Source organism: Vespa mandarinia, chromosome 1 (genome assembly GCF_050613455.1).
Source record: "Vespa mandarinia isolate Hongniang chromosome 1, ASM5061345v1, whole genome shotgun sequence".
NCBI classification, from domain to species: Eukaryota; Metazoa; Arthropoda; class Insecta; order Hymenoptera; family Vespidae; genus Vespa; species Vespa mandarinia.
Window position 1 is genome coordinate 3,789,739 of NC_140810.1, and position 21,356 is coordinate 3,811,094.

Here is a 21,356-nt window from a genome sequence, read left to right on the forward strand (position 1 = left end):
TACATATATATATATACATATATACATATATACATATATACATATAATACATACATACATACATACATAAATACATACATACATACATACATACATACATATATATTATATAATATAATATTGAAATAATTTTCAAAATAAATCACGACGGCTTCTCGTTGTACACTAGAGTCCGTGATTAATATTAAGTCATTCAACGCACACTTGTAGCTCTAAGGGTTTTTATAATGGTGCTCTATGGAGGCAATCGTATAATTCGATTGATATTTCAAAAGATTAGCAACCTTCGAGAAGTTGCTCATAAGAAAGAAAGAAAGAAAGAAAGAAAGAAAGAAAGAATGAAAGAAAGAGAGAAGTAAAGATTTTCTGTAGAACATCATGATACATACCGAAATATGTAAATATACTTTATGATAGTTTGTAAAAGAAATTTAAAAGGATAGGATAGAAAAAGAAAGAAAGACAGAGAGAGAGAGAGAGAGAGAGAGAGAGAGAGAGAGAAGTTCGTCAGAAGAGTGCTAGCGATCGTTTTAAAGTTTCTTTTTTCTCATTTATATGAATTTTAAAAAAAGAAAAAGAAAAATCGTTCGAGATCGAAAGAGCTATCGATACTCATTGGAAAGATAGAAAGGAAAAATTAACGAGATAAAACGATCGTTTCTTTTTTTTCTTCTTTTTCTGTTATCACGGAAGAAAAGAAAAGAAAAAAGGCACAGGTGATAAAATAGAAAGGAACGAGAATAGATTACCTATTGCATTATCAATTAGTAGATTTAATCGAGAAAAGTCGATAAGCTTAAAAAGATTTGCAGTAAACGATTAAGATCGAATTCTTAGATTCTAATTGCGTTGTTAAGTTAATGACGATTTCTTGTCGCGGATTTTCAGACGGAAAAATCTTCGCAATCGGAAAATTTATCTTGTGTTACGTCGTCGTGAGATATGCGAATTCGATCGCTAAGTTATTTAATCATTCGTCAATTTTTGTAATCGCTCGAACGGAAAAAAAATGATTTCTGTGAGGAAACAAAAAAGAAAAGAAGATAATGAAGAGCTTGAATAGTAATTAAAAGAAAAAAAAAAAAAAAAAAGGGAGTAATACACGTTGTAAGAACTACGGTGTATTTAATAAATGCATTTAATGGAACGGAGACTGTGTTTGCAAGCTGTGTTCTCAAATGTAAGATGGAAACGTTAATTATTATAAAATTAACGCGAAGACAAACGCGATGAAAATGATTCGACGTGATACGAATAATCGTTATAAATGTTATCTACAATGTAAACGTTTATTCGAGCCATTTATACCTGGCTACAAATAAGAATCGGTACTTGTAGTGATTTAACGAACATGTCATTACTTTATCGCTTAAGAATTACGTTAATCCGTATATTTTGTAAGCCAAGATTATCGATAGTGATTAATAAACATTACTACGTATTACGATAAATCTCAACTAATACTCGATTTTTATCCAAACAGTTTAATATCTTATTTCACATTCGTACACCCGTTAGAAGTAGATAAATGTCAATAAGTGACGAATTTCGTCTGTTCTAAATAATGATAAGGTTAGTCGTAAAAATTCTTCGTACTAATGAAACGATCAAAATTCATTCCATAATCATTTTGATAAATTTATCATTTTGAAGACATCATGAGACGAAAGTAAAAAATAATTCGTAAACTAAGAATAAAATATAGTAAATTTTTTTCGCGTAATCGTGAATGAATCTCAAGAATTATGCATCTATCATTATTTAATGAAGATTCAATTGTAATTAGATATTGCCAAATTTCTACTTTTATTTTCATCGTCCATAACATAATTTATAATCATTATATAAATAAATCACACTTTTTGTGATGGTAAGAACGGTATAAGAGAAAAATGGTGGAAAAAATCACATAATATATCGAATGGACAAAGATAAAAAAAAAAGCAGAATTATATTATTCACAAAAATATTAGAAACAAATGTTCAACGTTTACGTTTGTACATCTCCGTCAACCATCGTCCTACTTTTATTGTCTTTGAGTACGTGGCTTTGTTTATGTCGATGGGGTTTTCGATACAATATGAAGGATCATCAAGTAATTATTACATTTAATCATTAATTTTTATAATTTTATATTAAGAATAATATTCAAATATTTTATTTAATCAATTTAACAGGTTTTGTATTGTTTGATAATGTACTTTTTCATTATCACGCTTCTCAATATGATATTTTTGGGCCATTTACAATTCAGTTGTGATCACATACCAGAAACAAAGAATTAACAATTATTTCTAATAATTCGTAAAAATAATGAATTGTCTATTAATTTTATGAAATTGTATTTATTTGCAATACAATCTGTGAATTATTCTTATATTGATCCTCGACGCATGCGTAGATACAAGTAACGTTCTAGATGGCGCTTTTGTTTCCTTGTTGTATACATAGATCTTCGATACGTCGTAGCATTCAGTTGTATGTTGTTACGTATATAATACAATTATACGGATCAGTGAAAAAAGTAAGTTTTATTAATTAGATAATTACAATATCAATCAGATTATTTCTCTTCTATTTTTCGATCTTTTCTTGAAATAATAGATCATTATATTTCTTTCGTCAAAATACATAAAGAAGGACCTAACCTCAAAATCACATTTGTAAATTATATCATATTGTAAATTATATCAACGAAATAACGTAGTGATAATATCTTATCGATAATAATAATGTGATATATGTTTAGATGAATTTGCGAAGGCATACACAATTTCTTGCCAGAACGATATTTGTCAAGAACAATGATATTGAAAAGGCAGCACGTACTATAAATCGCATTCTTAATGCTGAAGGTTTATTCCAACAATACAGGCTAACCAGATACTTCGAGAGACCAACAAGGACAAGGCGAAGAATTAATTTTGAAAAGTGTAAAGCTATATATGACGAGGATATGACAAGAAAAATACAATTATTAACAAGAACAGTTAGAGAAGAACCTTATCCTGGTTGTTCTTAAAGCTTATTTTCTTTGTAAATATGTTTTACAATCTCTCATTAAATCTTTGAAAGAAAAGGCTTTCATAGATACATTAGATATATTATAATAAATATATTAAGAAAAGAACGGCTACCTCTTGTTATCTAAATGACTTAATCTTCATTTAAGAAATTCAAATTGCAATTGCAAGATAATGTGATCATTTTCATACCACCATTGAATATAATTCTTCAGGATCCTTTCAAATACTTTACAGATACAGGTAATGTTTAATTGTTCAAGTTAAATTAACTGAGATTCACAAAATGCATATTTTATCTATGAATTCTTTATATAATATATTGTTTACTTTCCTTAATATTATCCAAGTTAACATGATTATGTTCAACATTGATACATTTCTGTTTGAGCATTCTAATGGTATTTCAAAACCAAGAGATATTAATAAAAATTAATAAAGTTTGTTAACTACAGTTCTGAGTCTAACATTTTAATATAATTCATTGTCCCACGAAGCTATAGGATTTCAATTAATAATTTTGTACCCTTTGTTTCTTTTATTCCTTAATATCATCATGTAATAAAGTATTTAATTTTAAATGAGTTATGCTATAAAACAAAATGAATAAAATTCTAATAAATTAATAATAGATTTTTTATAATAACAAAAGAACAAAAGCATTCATAAATTTTTATATAATTTCAAACTAGATAATTATATAAGTATATTAAACTAAATTCGTAATTTTGATGCCGAGCATTGGCGCTACCTAACGGGAAATTGAATCAACGTGTTCATACCGACGGATCGGGAATTTTTCAAATTCTCTTTTACAGATCCGAAGAAAACATTAAAATGTTAAGTAAGGATTAAAGCGAAAGTGAGATGATGATTTGTAGTATGCGTGTATTAAGATTTTTCCTTTATGTCCGATAAATAAGTAGCCACAAATGGGAAAGTTTTTAATATATGAAAAAAAAAAAAAAAGAAATTTCGAATAAAAGGAAAGAGAAGAGAAAAAAAATTTGTTAGAAAGTGAAAAGAGATGGACACCGTATATCAAACGAGTTATAGTGGCTTTACACTATTCGTTCGTAAAACGTTTTCAAGAATCAAATTACCATGGCGAAAACTTATCTATTCTAATAATCCTGTCTTCTAGGATATTGCCAGACGGTAGATACAGCAGAAGGAGAATACGTTCTCTTCGAATTTCTGGATAGAGGAACATTTTCCACGAGGGAATATCGTCTCTTTCTCTCTCTATCTATCTATCTCTTTCTCTCTCTCTCTCTCTCTCTCTCTCTCTCTCTCTCTCTCTCTCTCTCTCTCTCTCTCTTTCATGGAAAACTTGGCACCACTTCCCGTCCGTTCCTGCTATCTATTCAATTTTCGCCAAGTTAGCGAAGCCGCTGCCAAGAAAACCGACGGAACGTTTTGTCTTTTCTCACTTTTCGCGAGTCTCCTGGAAGTTACCGGGGAAAGATGAAGGAAGCAGCGCGAAAAAAGATAATTCCGCTCCCGTGGAGTTTCTTTGAGTTACGAGGCGAGATAGCACCGGCAAAAACCGACAACGGACAAGCCAAGCTCTGCTACTTTTACTTCTAGGACTTTACTACGAGGGTGAGAAAAAAAGAAAAAAAAAAAGGTACGTACTTACCAGAGTTGCAATTAAAATCAATTAGGAACTCATTTAACGAGTATATTATCGTTTCATTAACGTTAACTTTTCGTTAATTTTCGCATAATTTTAAAACCGAACAAAATAAGCAAATCATGAATTAAAGTAAGTAGTAATAATAAGTTTTAAACTATTAAAACATTATTAAATTTAAGTAAATATAATTGAAATTTATTATCTGTTCCGAATATGTTCGTCCATTGTATATAAGAAGGATCGAATGTTTATTGAGTTTTAGATATTTATAATCAAACTTCTAACTCTTATGGGGGGGGGAGGGATTATTCTACGTTTTAATGCCGTTTTGATTATACCGAGTATTTCAAAAGTAGGTATATACGTCTGACGTATACACCTACGTCAGACGTGGACTATGAATTTTCATAAATGCCATTCGAGTCGAATGGAACGATAAGTATTAAATTAATTGAAATTCATAAGTACATCATCACGAACTTGATTTCTTCTCTATCGTGAATATTTGGAACTATAAATTGACGATAACATAACGACGATTTGATAGCTAATAAATTCATTCATTTTTATAAATTACAAGTTTTTTTCCACTCAATATTTTTCGTGTTCCGTAAACATAAGCAATAGCATTTGCCTGGCCCCTATTTGATAAATTTATTACGAAGTTAATAAAACACGTCTCCAAAAGTTATCGTGCGTGGTAATTAATTCGAAAATAATTCATAAGATCGAATATATGAATTAATTAACGACGATCAGTCATTTGTCGATCTTACTCTCTTGGTTAACCGTATAGGACCATTTCATCAACATTTTAACGTAATACGTTTTGTTTTTCGGCATGCGTACAACGAATCAATTGTATTTGACGATTACATCGACTTAGCCAATAATATTTGTTGATGTTACAACGGGATACTCTCGAGTACAATTTATCAAGGGTTTATCCCGCTACTTGACCTACGTCGAGCAAACATATTTGTACGATTTATCTTTTCGTTTACTATACGAGAAACAAACATTGCAATTTGTTACCTCCCATATCGTTCCCGAGTAAAACACAATTTTTCCTGTTCGTTTATTTTTACCTGATTTTTCCTTGTTATTAAAATACATACACATGTTGTATAACAATCAAGGAATACAATTATTAACTAATATATTATATATATATATATATATATATATATATATATATATATTCTCCATATGACAAATGCAGAAGTTATATACGAAGGATTCTGATCCTTGAGTACATATCTAAATAAAACGAGTAAACTTTTGCAATTTCATTATGACTTGATTGAAAGCATGTTAATTATCAAATTGAAGTGGAAAACTTGAGATACGTTAATACGATGTCAAAGAGAAGATGGACGTAAAGACGAAAAGCCAATGAGAGTTAAAACGAGAAAACAGGGAGGAAACAGAGAGAGAGAGAGAGAGAAAGTAAGAGAAATTGTATACCCTTAGGGGCAAAAGATAGACAGAGAGATAGAGATGAAGATAGAGATAGAGATAGAGTTAGACAGATAGATAGAGTGAGAGATAGAGAGAGAGATCTAGTTCTAGCGAAGTCTTGCGAGTAGTTCGAAGGTGGTTTCGAATCCAGATTCTCAAGAGTTAAGCCAAACCGCCTTCTCGACCAAAACGTACTCCCGTTCTCTCCGTAGAGTCTGTTCTCTAGGAAGTCTGAAATGAGATCTGCGAGCTCGTACTGTCCTTGATTTTCGCATGCAAACGATCATGGATGCTCACTCAATATCCGCCAAGTTGTGAACCACTTCGATAATCCTCGAATCAGTCAACAAACGTGTGCGAGTCGTGGTATGTATATAAGAACGAGATAGTTGAAGCCTCATAGAGGCTAAGGAGTGGAGGTTAAAGAAGGATAGAATAAATCATGCGTTTCTAAATTCTCTCGACGATTTTCTCACAATTTTCCAACTATCTCTTATTACGCTTACTTACTTTCCATTATGTGGATATAGAAACAAACGAGAAAATGCTATTTTCAAAATTGAAATAGAAAATTCTATTATTGCGTTTCACTGAACGCTTTCTGAACAAATGTTTTCGTTTCTTCCAAAAGATTGCCCGTAAAAAAAAAAAAATTATCGTTCAATTATTTCACGATTTATTTTCTTTTATTTCATTCTTTTTTCTTTCTTCTTTTTTTTTGTTCTTTTTTTTTTGTTTTTTTCTATTTTGTTTTTCCCCTCCTTAGTATCTCGCATTTCTCGTATCTTACGTTGTATTATTTCTCGATCAATTCGATCGTAAATGTTATAGAAACATGCGACGTTTGAAAGAACAACAGTAGAACCATTTCAAAGAATCGTCATAATTGAAATATGAAAAATTCATAATAAAAGTCCTAAGGACAGTTAGGAAGATGCTTTGAAAATAAACATTATACTTGTAAGAAGTATCGTACGTAATTTCAAATAATAATTATTCAATATAGAAATTGAATTATTTTAAATTAATAAATACATTTTACCAACGGTAATTTTATCTCTTTTAAAAGAACATTTGTAAACTAAGGATAACAATTCGAATAACAAAATAGCCGGCGTCTTCCCGTCCGTTCGTTTTTTTTTCTTTTTTCTTTTTTCTTTTTTCTTTTTTCTTTTTTTTTCTTTTTTTTTCTTATCCAACCATCTCCCATTAAAAGCACAATGTGCTAATTGAATCATAGCGGGTGGGAGGAGGGGAGAGGGGACTCGTAGATAAAACTCATTCTTCTTTTCGAAACCATTTATCCTATCGTGTAATAGCTTCTTCTCTCTCTCGTGTCCTCGAACGCATTGCTCGATATTGCAGGAGTTTATTTGTTCGGTTCACTTGGTGATTTATTTCCGGTCTCGAAAAGCGTGCACGGAAGCTAGCCGAAGAAGGAAAGCGATACTGCAATGCGGCGGTTAGTAATGCCAAATTTAAGTGGAATGTTAGCATGATACACGTTATGGTGGACCAGGAACGAAGGAGAAAAGAGAATGGTCTTTATTATTTTCGACCAAGCTAGCATTCACCACGGTCGACCGACTTTCTTCCCGCTCTTTGACTTAAATCTTCTGTTTCCGTTGGTTCTTATAAAATATTAATTCATTATGAAACGAATGACGTTGTCAGTGATGTAACTAACGCTTTCATCATATTTTCATTAATAATTTATTATTAATATTTTTACGAAACTATTTGTTTCTTTTTTCTTTTTTTCTTTTTTTCTTTTTTTTTTTTTTATCCATATTTAATAATTCCATTTATTTTTTGTAAATATTTTGAAGAAATAATGATTAATCGTATTAGTTTTCGAATAGATCGATCGTATACACTTGACCTTTACTTATTAATTTTATCCATGCATGTCTAACTATGGTTCTCTCTATTCGAACGGAATAGGAGCTTGAATGAAACGGAAAGCGTCAAGTAACATCGAGTCTCGCGAGAATGTTAGAAAGTCGAGCGGTATGCAAATGTCGATCTCCGTTTCGCGCATAGGATCCCTTTGTCTTTGGCAGAAGCGTGTCGAGTTGGCGGAGAAGCACGTCGTAGAATGAGATTATTCGAGCCTAGACAGGGGACGATCAATGGGATGTCTACCGAAGTCACTTTTGTGTTACCAACAAAAGGTAGGACTGCCCCCTCCTGCATATTGCAATGGAAGCCTCAAAATTACTTTCGAACTCGATAGTTAATGCTTCGGCCCTTTAAATATTCCAATTCGTTACCCGCCATCTCTCTTTCGATCCTTAACTTTCTCTCTCTCTCTCTCTCTCTCACTCTCTGTCTCTCTCCTCGTTCGAAAAGCCGAACCAAATTGAAATAAATTTTTCCACCCTTTTCCTTTGAATTTTTCTCACGATATTCTCTCTTTTATTTTTTTTTTCTCCTTTTTTTTTCTCTTTATCTTTTTATTTTTTCTTTTCTTTATAATCCTGCCAATGTCACTTCAATTTTCTAATTTCTCTTTCCTTTTTTATGTATGCCACTAGAATATGTAAATACTAATCAGCACTTTCTTAATTAAATTCTATTATTATCATTCGTTTTAATCTAATTCGTTTATCTTTTTCCTTCCCCTTTTTTTTACTCTTTTTTTTTCTTTTTCATTTTCCTCCTCTACTTTTCATCGTAATTAACATTCTAAGAATACAATCTACTCTATTAATAATACATAATATTTAATATTTTCTTAGATGGATAATATAACTTTCATTAGTTCAATTTATTGTTTCATATTTTTGGATATTTCGTCGTGTCGATAAATAATTAGTCATTAAGAAAAGAGAAATGATCCCGTGGGTATTAAAAAGTTTCGACAAAATATTCTCAATGTGTTAGACGTTTGCGTGCCTTCGTTTAAAAAAGTAAATAAAAATAAAAATATAAATGAAAACAAAAATGAAAATAAAAAAAAATAAAAACTTTTGAGAGTTGGAATTAGTCCGTTCTTTATGGGCACGTTTCTTTTTCACCAACGAGAGCTACTGAACGTCGTAAAGCTTATAGATAGAGAAAAAACTTCTCGTCGGTCCATCGCAACATTTTTGCGTTCTCATTCCGACTAATGTCTGCTATATTTTACGTTAGTGATCGTTTAATAAAAAAGTTTCCAACGGTATGGAGAATCATGTTCACTTTTTACACGTTTATACTTGAACATATACAAAGGTTAAAAAGATTTCATCTTTTGATTCGCGAATAAAATGGGTCAGAGTTATATGTGATAAATAATAATAATAATAATAATTTTTCAGAATATTTTGCAATAAAATCTAATTAAAATTTACATTTTTCAACGGTTTTATATTATAAATAAGAATTTTTTTAATTCGTCTATGTACATATACGTATTATATTTACATTCATTTTATGAAATATATTATATTTATTTCATTTCTTTTAATTTTCCGATATACCATTAATATAATTAATGTCATTCATTCTAATTAGTTAGAAAGATTATAGATATTGTAATATACGTGCTTTATTATTATAACGAAAAATCTTAAAGTGCATTTAGGATCGGAATATACAAGAGCTTTTGTTGCAAGTCTATCGAAGGGAATCGATTTAACGTTAATGTTTGCGAACGATATTACACGTAACATCCGTTCCCGTTGGTCCTTCTCAGAAAACAAGACGTGATCCTGAAAGCTCTCCATCTAAACATAATTTTCAGTAGATATCTAACGAGAAACGAACACAGCTTTCGGATATCCATGTAATATGATCAAGATTAACGTTCATTTCGTTCGGATCTCACGGATCGCCTACAAACGCAAGAATCGATTCTAATAGTCAAGCAAGATTGGATTAGCCTCCAGCAAGTAAGAAAACTGTTTCTGAGAAAAAGAATTCGCCTGTACTTTCGTACCAAAAAAGATATATCGATTGATCGATACAGTGAAAATTTTTAATAGAATTTTACAAGGTGAAAGTGTACAACGTGACCATTTAAAAATGATTTAATTAAAAATTTCGACTTGTTAGAAAATTTACTTGTTTTTATAAAATTTAATATAATCACATAAGAAAGTGTGAACGTATTGTATAATTAGATATGGTAAGAGAACTGTGTAAAAATCGAAAATAAGATAAACCTATAGTATTCCGATTTCTCATGTTCTAGCTCGATCGATTATATGAAGGAAGGGTAATATGAAATCATTCGATTGTCGAATAATATCGTTAATTAGTCTGTAATACAGGTACAGGATAATTAGATAGATGACATTTAGGATGTGTTCGAATATAGAACATGATAATATCCTCATTTGTCATTTCGTTCGTTCAGATTTATTCGAATTAAGTTTATTTTATTTTATTTTATTTTATTATTTAATTTATTATATTTCATTAAACATTTAAGATAATTAATAAACTCTTTCGTTGTAAGATATCGTTATAAACTTTTTGAAAAGATACTCTTTTTGTTTTTCCTTTTTTTTTTCTTTTTTTTTTTCTTTTCTTTCTTTTTTTAATATGTACTTACTATTGACTATTGTTTATAAATTATGATTAAATCTATTATCCGATATTTTCTGATTAATTTGAATAATCTCAAAGTTCTCCTACAATACCATAAAATAGTAAGGTTTACTACGACGTGGTCTTGCATATGCATCTTCCCAATTGATATTCCCTCTCAGGAGATTTAGTCGACAAATTCGTAACATAACGTAATGATACCTATATCTATCTTGCTACATCATAATTTAATTATGAATAATTCTATTTCTACGTCTATACTTCGATCGAACTAATCTTTCGCGAACTATTATATATTCAAAATTTATGTAGATGTATTAAGATCTTCTCACAATTACGATCAAAAATTTTCCACAAAGATTGTAGATATTATTATAATTTATCAAATTGAATATACGATCAAATCAAACATACGATCAAATCGAATCTTTTTAGGATGCGATTTGACGAATCTACTTTAGTAATGAAACTTATAATTATCATTACAGATAATCATGCTATTTTTACAAATGAGTAACAAGTATCATTAATGTATAATATATCGTCATATAATCCGATTATATCATCCACATTAATTTGCATGTGCATGAACATTTTCAATCCATTATCACGGAAATACAGTATAGCTCATGCTGTCAGCGATGTTACGATTCAGCAATGTGGTATACTAGTGTAAATGCTAATATGATATCTGCACCATCGAAATAGGACAATAGTCAATGCGTTGACCAAAACGAAGGCGCTAATTAGTAAACGTTTTGCGTTAAAGGTTAAACGGCCGCATCTAAACGTCGACGTTGCTTACTCATGATAACAAGAAACGAGCTAACGTAATGCACACGTAGCTGAGTATCTTTGCTGTTTACATCGAATGCTTTTGATATCTTTGTTTGAATGAATTATCCTTAGCTTTATATATAAATTGATATTATTGTAAAATATAATCCAGACCTTTTTTTATACAAATTGATTTAATAATTAAGGAGACAAATTAATTTCAAGGACACTTAAGGATAACGAGAATTTGACGTTGGATATAATCGAATCCTCAATTCAAGAACTTGCTAATTACGACGATTTTCTTTCTTATTTTTCTTTTATTTTTTCATATATATATTTAGAAAAAATGTATCAGACTCGTTATAGTTAGGAAGGTAACATTTACAAATGTAGATTAACTTGACCAACGTACTTTGAGATTCAAATCCATGCTAATGGATTCTTCCTTGTGTCCTTCTGATGTGCTACGGCCGTGACGAACGTTCGAGAAGTTTGTAAACGCGAATTCGAATAAGGAGAAGAAATAGAAAAGTAGTCGGTGGGAAAGAAATAAGTAAATAAAAAGCAGAAAGGACGACGCCAGACGTCGTTTCGTCGTCGTTTCTTTGGCGCCGAGGACTCACGTCGATGACGCCAAAAGGATGGCGTCGAAACGACGCGTCTATACTGCCCTAGAAATTCAGTACTGATCGAGAGGGAAAGGAAGGTCGTAAGAGATGATTCGTTTCTCTCTTTTTGGAATATTTCGACGTAATATACGAAAAAAAGTCTTTCGTAATTTCCTGATCCAATATTATCTTTCTTTTTTTTTTTACCTTTATATCGATCACGTAATCATGAAAGTGATATAAATAAAAATTTATTTTCCGAGAACGTTGAATTTATTTGTATCGATTTTAAATTATTAAAAGGAAATAGTGTATGTACGAAAGAAAAAGAAAAAAAAAAAAGAAGAAAGAAAAAAAAGAGAAAAAAGGAAAGAAAAATTCAATTATACAAATTGACACAATTGTTGTATAATTATTCGCATGTTATTGCCATTGTCATAACATTTGTATTTGTTATATTTTATTATATATAGATTTATATATTATTATTATTATTATTATTATATCGTCATCACATTTATATAGTATTTTATTTTTATTATATAAAGTATAAACGTTATTATATTATTTCACATATGATCGAATTCAAGCCCGGTTATTTTTACAAAGAGATCCTTGTTATCTCGTTCGCCTTCGAGAAGAAATCTTCAACATAGCTAATACATAGAACGTGTCCCTTGGTATATCGAAAGCACGAACGGTCAGGCACAAACCGGAGCGTATTCTCGAAATCCTAGATCAACAACCACCGCATCCACAAACGTTGCGATACTCGCCTGAGATTCGGCTTACCGTCAGGATTTCAAGCGCCGTTGAATACCGCATCCGACAGATCGGATCTGACGGACAGGCCACGTTTCGCAGGCTGCATACGCGTTTACCGAAACGCGTCATTTCCGAAACAACTTCAATGCTCTCCTATGTCGACGATCAATCAAGAGTTCGATGAGAGTTTTCAATGGGATTGTTAGATCTAAAATTTCGTTAGATATAAATAAGGATTTTAATCTTTCATAATCTAATTTTATAATTCATATTTGTAATTGTAATAAGATAAGTAATAATTTTTTTTTTCATCTGTTTTTTTTTTTTTTTTCTTTTTTTTTCTTTTCATACGTACGAACTAACGCACAATTAATTTTATGATATAAAAGAATTTTGAATATATATATATACATATATATATATATGTATTTGATTTTAAAATTGTAAATATATCTTTATATAGATCTTTAATGAATAATATAAAAGAAAGAATGAAAAAGATTTTAAATAGTATCAATTCTTTATCAAATCTGTCCTTAAATAATTTTCATTTTTCAATGAATTATATAATTCATTTTTCATTGGACAATTTTCTGATATCATAAATTTCTCCTTTTGAGAAAAATCGATCCGTCTTATCATTATAAATTGATAGATATAAAATTTGTAGGTTTATAATCTTTCAAATTATTCATGTTCTTTCTATGAACTGTATCTAATTTAAGGAATTACTATGTCATTACGTAAATATCTAAACATCATGATCAGTATTTATCGAAATGGTTATCACATTAATATCGTACGTAAAAAATATGTAAATTGTCCTATTAAACATAATCATATATGACGTTCGCGATCATACAATAATCGTACGACATTATATGTAAACGAGCAAATATAATTGAAATAATTATAAAAAACTAAATATGTTATGTAATCCATTGAGACATACTATACACAATTAAATTCATATCATATAAATATATAATATGCATAAATATTTACTTTCTGTTTTTTTTTTTTTTCAGAAATGTGTAAAAATTTATCAGATATAATAAATATAAATATCCATATGTAAATATTTATAATGATACATATAAATTGTAATATATAAATATTATTACACGTATAAAAATATATATATATATATATTTCTTTTAATTAATTTTAATATATATATATATATATATATATATATTTCTTTTAATTAATTTTTATATATATATATATATATATATATATATATATATACTTCATATTTATTTTATAGACATTTCTGTCATAAATTCAAGCGATTTTCTTGACACGTAGCGACTTATCACAAGTCATAAGAAGAGTCCAGCGGAGGGATTCAAAATTTTCTTACTTCCATCGTATGCACTGGTCTCGCGAGAGTGCATTAATATGCATTATTTCGCGGAGCTTATGAATGCAGCATAAATAAGAGCCGTAATAGTTGACGGTGTAAATTCTCGTGAGATCGTTCGTGGCAAAAATAGTCTAGCTTTGAGATTGCACCCGTCTTTTCGGATTATGTATTTCTCAAAGGCGCATTAGCGATTTTCTCTTAAAAACGTCTTTGTGAATTCTCGTTAATTTTCACACTTCTAAGATCAACAATAATTAATCTTTCTCTCGTAATATATCTACATAAATAAGAGCACGTGCTCGTAAGAAACGTGAGAGATAAATAAGCATAAAAATATAATCTTGTAAGTATATATTAAATACATACGTATATACATATGTATTTACGCAATAAATGATTAGATTAGAATTTTATCTTCCATTTAATTTTTTTCACATTATTAAAAAAGTAAAGTTTTTACCATCATATTTTCCGATTAAATTAATATAAACATCATTAATTAATTACGAAGCGTGACGTGTAATATCAATTTGATAATTTAATCGATTTTCTAGGAATTCTAATTCCTCATAATTCACTTCAATCGTGTATGCATACTCGTTATTCATATTTGTATGACTAGAAATCAAACTGTAATATTGAAATATATCCGTTGGAAAATTTTCTCTATTTTCTAAGCTATCTTTCAAAAGTTCAGAAATATACTACATTTGAACTGTCTGATCTTACAGGCTCGATCGCCTATTTCGTCGAAGACATTGCACCAGTAACGTAATGTAGTACTATCTTTATTCGGCGAATTTTTTGTAGATAAGAGGTCCTTTTGCGCGTATGAGACTAAACTCCGCAGCAGCTCGTAAAACTTTACGAGTTTCGTTTTCTACGTTGAAAGAGTCGTTTGGGAGGGAGGCCTGCCTTTGGATTGTGATGACTTTTGGGCGTAAAAGCCTTTCCATTTCAGACTTAGAACGTTTATAGTTATTTGTTTCATTTAATCCTTTGCTCTGTTTATATATATATATAGTTTATATTACTATAGATTCATAATGTATACACGAATATATACATGTATATATTCATATATACACGAATATTTCTTATATAACACATTATACGTACAAACATACATATATATATATGTATGTATATATATATATATATATATATATATATATATGTATGTCTGTATATATACAGCCATGTGTTTACACATATGATATATGATCTAACAATGTTGATATATGTATACACATGTGATATATAAACTCAAATAGACACATGAAGGATTTATCAGAAATTCTTGAAACTAAAATATACATTTTCATATTAGTTTCTCGTTTCAAAATTTTATTGTAAACTCGTCTATTCTTACTTCCGATAGTTTTGGTAACGCTATTTCTCACGTTCATATTATCGGAGCAAGTTTTTCTTTTTGATATCAAGTACTCTCGATATAAAGTAAATCGTCCGTCCATCGTCCACGATATTTTTCAACTTTTTATCAGTTACATTTGATCGATAGTAGTTTATTATTAATCGTTGTAAAAAGGATAAAAGAAAAACATAAAAGGAAGGATCTTACTTTCGGTGCAGTTCTTCAAATAATTCTTATGTGTCATAACCAGCACACAAGTCATAGTTTCTTATTCGCAAATAGACAAAACATGTCTAGGCAAACGTTCAATAGACACCGTGCATTCCTTCAGTTTGCTAGCTTTTTAAAATTCACTCTTCGAGCACTTCTGAATCTCATTCATACAAAAATACGTACGCGACGTCCTCGGAAAACTTATGTACGAGAAAACGAATGGAGTGGTTGTTGAAAATAAATAAAAATGGAAAACCATGAGAAAAGACGAAGGATTTTAGAGAAATTCTATTTTAGCAATTTTATATAATTCTTAGGTTGATGATCATTGAATATAACCTTTGTTAAATCAGGCATATCTATCGTATGTAGATAAATATATGCAATCGATTGTAGGTATATATATATATATATATATATATATATATATATATATATACATATGTATGCACATTACGATAGATAGCCATGGCAAAAAGGTATTTTCCTCTCTCTCTCTCTCTTTCTCTTTCTCTCTCTCTTTCTCTTTCTCTCTCTCTCTCTCTCTCTCTCTCTCTCTCTCCCTCTCTCTCTCTCTCTTTCTCTCTTTCTCTCTCTTGCTCACTCTGTTAAGTCAGATGCGGCATACTCGCGTTTCCGTGACAAACATAATCTACTTACGAAACAAATCCTCTTATCGCGTCACTGTTAGAATCTCTATTTGCTATATCACGTATCAGTTCGAATAAAGTAATCGATTCGAGACTGGTCGAATTTTAGTGATCTTCATTCTGTCCAGATGTTCGTCAGGCAAAAAATAGAAAGACCTAAAAAAGATATACGGAATACTCGTTTGCGTGAAAACAACAACAAGGAAAAGAAAACAAAAAAAAAAGAAAAAGAAAAAAAAGAAAACAAAAAAATAAAATAAAAGTTGGGGAAAAAGGAAACAAAGTTTTTATTGGAATAGTCGGAATAAGGAATGTCAATATAAATTTCTCGAAATATCTATTCATATTCCCTCTCGATATTTCTAATGAAATGGACGTGTCGGATTTATTAAAAACACAATTAATGCAATTTTAGCACCTCGTTAATAATATCTAATTTTTTCTGAGATACAATCTGTCTTCATTTTTCTTTTTTTTTTTTTTTTTTAACAATATATAAAAAATTAATATCATTTATTATAACCTTCATTCAACGTCTATAAAAAAAAAAAAAATGCATAAATCAATTATATATACTCATATCAATGTAGTTACTTTTTTTTTTTTTTTTTTAATAATGAACGCCTAAATCTAGAGTTTTAAATGTATCAATATAGATTCTTCGATATATTCATTCATATTTTTCCTTGATATTTCAAACAAGCATAAGAAACAAAATCTAACGTGTCAGGATTATAAAAACATAATCAATGTAATTACGACGGCCCCGTTAATAATATATCATTTTTTCTAAGATACCATTTACTATACTTCTTTAATGATATATTAAAAATTAATATCGTTTATTATAAGTTTAATGACTTTAGATATACATAGGTCATTAGATATACATAGATATACGTATATATATATATATATATATATATATATATATATATATATATATATTTATGCGAATGTTAATTTTTCGGTAACGAAAAATTAAATTGACGAAAGTTCGATATGGTATATTTATTATGCATGAAAATTCATGTTACGCTAATAGATTTAATTATTTTTTTTTTGTTTTTTTTTTTGTTTTTTTGTTTTTTTGTTTTTTTATTTACATCACTCTTCTCGCACTTTCAGCACTTTCTGAAGCTCACGTTATAGGCCTATAACGGATTTGTTTAGTAATCGCGATAACGACGTAGTAACGACATAAATGGATAACAGCAACTATATTTCAATTTGATTTTTGAATGGAACAAAATGAAACGATGAATTTGCTTGTAGAAAAGATTATATAGATCGATTGGATAAAACTATTTACAGGGACACAGGCATACGTGCCCGCGCGCATATAGACACATGGACATATACGTAGGCATAATAACGTAGAAATATATAGATGCTTTTGAAAGAAGGTTAATCGAATCGTATGTAAAGGTAAAGTAACGAGAAGTTTCGTTTAAGTAAACGAGGCAAAAATCGATAAAAACTTCGACTTAAACTTTAGTCCAATCATATCCCTTTCTTTTTTATTTTTCTTTCTCTAAAACTAAAGACTACGTAAATGTCATAAAAAACGATCCACGATCGATTAATCGATCGCGCTCGTTTACTCGTAACGGAGAGTCGTTACTATTCAAGTTAAATGAGATTTCCCGTCGAAACTGGCGAGTTTCCATTTGAGAAAACGTTCTACTATACGGAACGAAGACCGAACGAGGCGCGTTTTTATGTCAACAGAAAACGATATTTTTGAAGGAGCGCATTGTGAGCTGTTCGATCTATCCGTAAATCGCGTTAAGATAAGACCCCGCTGAATATCGATGAAAAGGTATTACGATTCTTTGCAACGACCTTACCCTCCCGCCCCTCCCCCGTCTCTCTCTCTCTCTCTCTCTCTCTCTCTCTTCCTCTCTCTCACTCTCTCTCTCTGTCTGTCTGTATGTCTGTCTGTCTCTATCTCATTCTCTAAGAGTCTGTCTACGTTCTTCAAACGTACGAACTTTATTTCGAATCGCAACGTCGAACTTGGCACACAAACTGTTCTCGTTCGAGTGAGGAATACGAACCGTCGAGATATTCAAGGTCACGCGACGAAATTCGTGTTATTATTGGAACGGACGATCATTTATCGTTTCGAATGAAATGATCGTACAATTATTAATACATTTTTATCTTCGTTTCGTCTATAAAAGTAATTGGAGTTACGATCGGATTGAACTTATCGAATGTTTTCGCTTTATTTATTTTGATATGTTTTTTTCTTTTTTTTTTTTTTCTTTTTCTGATCTTTCTTTACTCTTATCCTTTTCTTTTTTTTTTCGTTGTTGTTTCTTTTACATTGGCACACGTTTAAATTAATTAGGAAAATAAAAGTTCATTAAGGGAAAGCAATTACTTCGTTCGAAGCGTAATTAAGCACGGATCGTTAAGCGCCGCTACAATTTTTTTTCTATTTTCTTTTTCTTTTTCTTTTTCTTTTTCTTTTCTTTTCTTTTCTTTCCTTTTTCCCTGTTTTTTTTTTCTTTTTTTTTTTTTCTTTTTCTCTTTTCCTCTTTAATAGAGCTACGATTTTCCGGTGGCTTATCGACGAACTTAGGATCCATTATTCCACATATATGTATTTTCAATTTGGGAAACTATTATCACAGGGAACAGCATGAAGTAAGAGAAAAGTTGAACGCGTTAGTAGAAGTACTGCAACAGATGGCACGAATGCGTTAAAAATGACACTTAACACGTAACAGTACGATAATCGACGTTCATTCGCTTAGCATCCTATCTCACATCCTGTGCCTGGGAAAAAAACTCGTCCATGAAGAAAATTGTTATTCGAATTTATAACGAAGTAATATTTCCCTCGATGTGAACATTTCGATCATTATTTTTTTTTCTTTTTCTTTCTTTTTTTCTTTTTTTTTTCTTTCTCTCTCTATATAGAATATTTTTTTTATAAAATTTATTCATCGATATTTCTCTCATTATAATATAAATGATCCGAAGGATACGATAATAAATCTTGAGAAATATGTCAGTGTGAAAAATAAATAAACTGAAATAACAGGTATTTTGTTATTCGTATCTTTCTCAACGTCGTCCATTCTGTTTACAATAACAAGGCATTCAATCAGAGTAGTTCATAGCTAAAGGGCTACCATTAGTTTCTATTCGAATTCATGCGCTGGTGTATAGGAGATATCCCTCACGTACATAGTATAACATGCATGTATATGCAGAAACGTACAGCCTATCTCGGTTCAATCTATCGATTTAGGCAATCGATAATCATCCAGTCTTCTGCATTAATTAGCGCTGACTAATTCCACTCATTGTTACATGTTTATAGATAATAATTGTATATAGTTAACGACATGTTTTACATTTATATTATTTTGCTCTTGTTTTTCTTTTCATATCATATCTATCTATAATATAGATAATTATTACGACGTAGTATGTATGTAGGTTACGAAGGTAACGAAATGATATTTACTTTCAACCGTCTATACGTACATACATACAGACGTTTCATCACATACACACACACATTTCAATACATCTCTTATAATTAACTATATTTATAAATTCTTTCTCTCTCTCTCTCTCTCTCTTTCTCTCTCTCTCTCTCTCTCTTTCTCTGTCTCTCTTTAGAGATACAGATAACAACAGAAGAAAAAGCGTTTAAATTTTTTCGATAAAAGTTTTTTATCTTCTAATATTAACGAGTATTTCGATATTTAAATCCTAATATATTAAATTCGATGAATTTAATGTCATTTAAAATTAAATTATTATTAAATACATTAAAATGTTTGTCACTTTTATTCTTCCATACGTGCACATAGATATACGTGTATTATATACTTTCTTCATTAACCAAATTCATTCAACTTTGATTTGTATTATTCATTTCATTTCACTGATAATAATCTCTCGTCAATGAAGATTCTTCTTCTCGTTGAAATTATCTAACAGAATATATATATATATATATATATATATATATATATATATCCCAGTGCATCGATAACAGGGTGAATAATTATCTTCGTAAAGATGGACAAATGAAAATGACGAGTTTATCAAATTAATACTTTGGATAATATTTTAGCGGTAAAGTAAATATTTTGCATTTGAAATGATTACAAATGAACAAAGAATTTTATTATATTACGAAATACATTATTGTTTTATCAAATATTATATCTGTTTTTATAAATGATTATCATATGGATACTGCATATGTATATTGATAAAAATTATTATCGGTAGGAAGATCTATCGATAGCAATATATATATATATATATAAATGATTAATGAACATCGAATGTTTGCGAGTTGTAAAATTAAATGAAAGAAATCAACTGTCGCGTAAACATTATTCATAAAAAGAAAAAGAAAAAATAAGAAATAAAAAATAAAATTTGAGATTCAAAAAATCGAGATTAATATGATGTGCAAATTTAATATTATGTTCATTCAAAGCTCACGATCTATGAGATCTATAATACGTCAAAAGGAGAAAGTTCCAATTTGATATAGACTGATATCGTTCTTAAGAAGAATCGTAAATGATAGTGGCGCCAGCATGATTCGCTCAGGTAGGAAAAAAAAATGAAAGAGAAGGAAAAAGAATGAAAGAGAGAGATAAAGTGAGAAAGAGAGAGAGAGAGAGAGAGAGAGAGAATGTGTGTATATTTGTCTATGTGCGTGTCTATATGCGTGTGTATGTGACAAAGTTAGAATCTAAGAAAACGAGCTAGAGAACGAGAGAGAGAGAGAGAGAGAGAGAAAGAGAGACAAAAGGGTGAAGAAATAAGAAAAGAGACAGAAAGAGAGTCTTTGCCCCTTCCAAACAAGTGTGGTGGCGTGAGCGATCGGCGCAGGCGCACTCGATCGGCTTCAAAGCTTCATGCCGCCAAAATGCATTCACCAGTCAGTCGT

General features: G+C 30.0%; 1 protein-coding gene across 1 annotated transcript; it reads left to right on the forward strand.

Annotated features, from left to right (window-relative positions):
- Positions 1-2,437: 2,437 nt before the first annotated feature.
- mRpS21 (mitochondrial ribosomal protein S21) lies at positions 2,438-3,335 on the forward strand. The gene is made up of 2 exons (XM_035873793.2): positions 2,438-2,525; positions 2,751-3,335. The coding sequence occupies exon 2, from the start codon at positions 2,751-2,753 to the stop codon at positions 3,021-3,023; it is 273 nt and encodes a 90-aa protein (XP_035729686.2). The 5' UTR covers positions 2,438-2,525; the 3' UTR covers positions 3,024-3,335.
- Positions 3,336-21,356: the final 18,021 nt, after the last annotated feature.

Coding starts and splice junctions, on each gene's coding strand:
- mRpS21 (XM_035873793.2), top strand. CDS start 2,751: ATGAATTTGCGAAGGCATACACAATTTCTTGCCAGAACGATATTTGTC.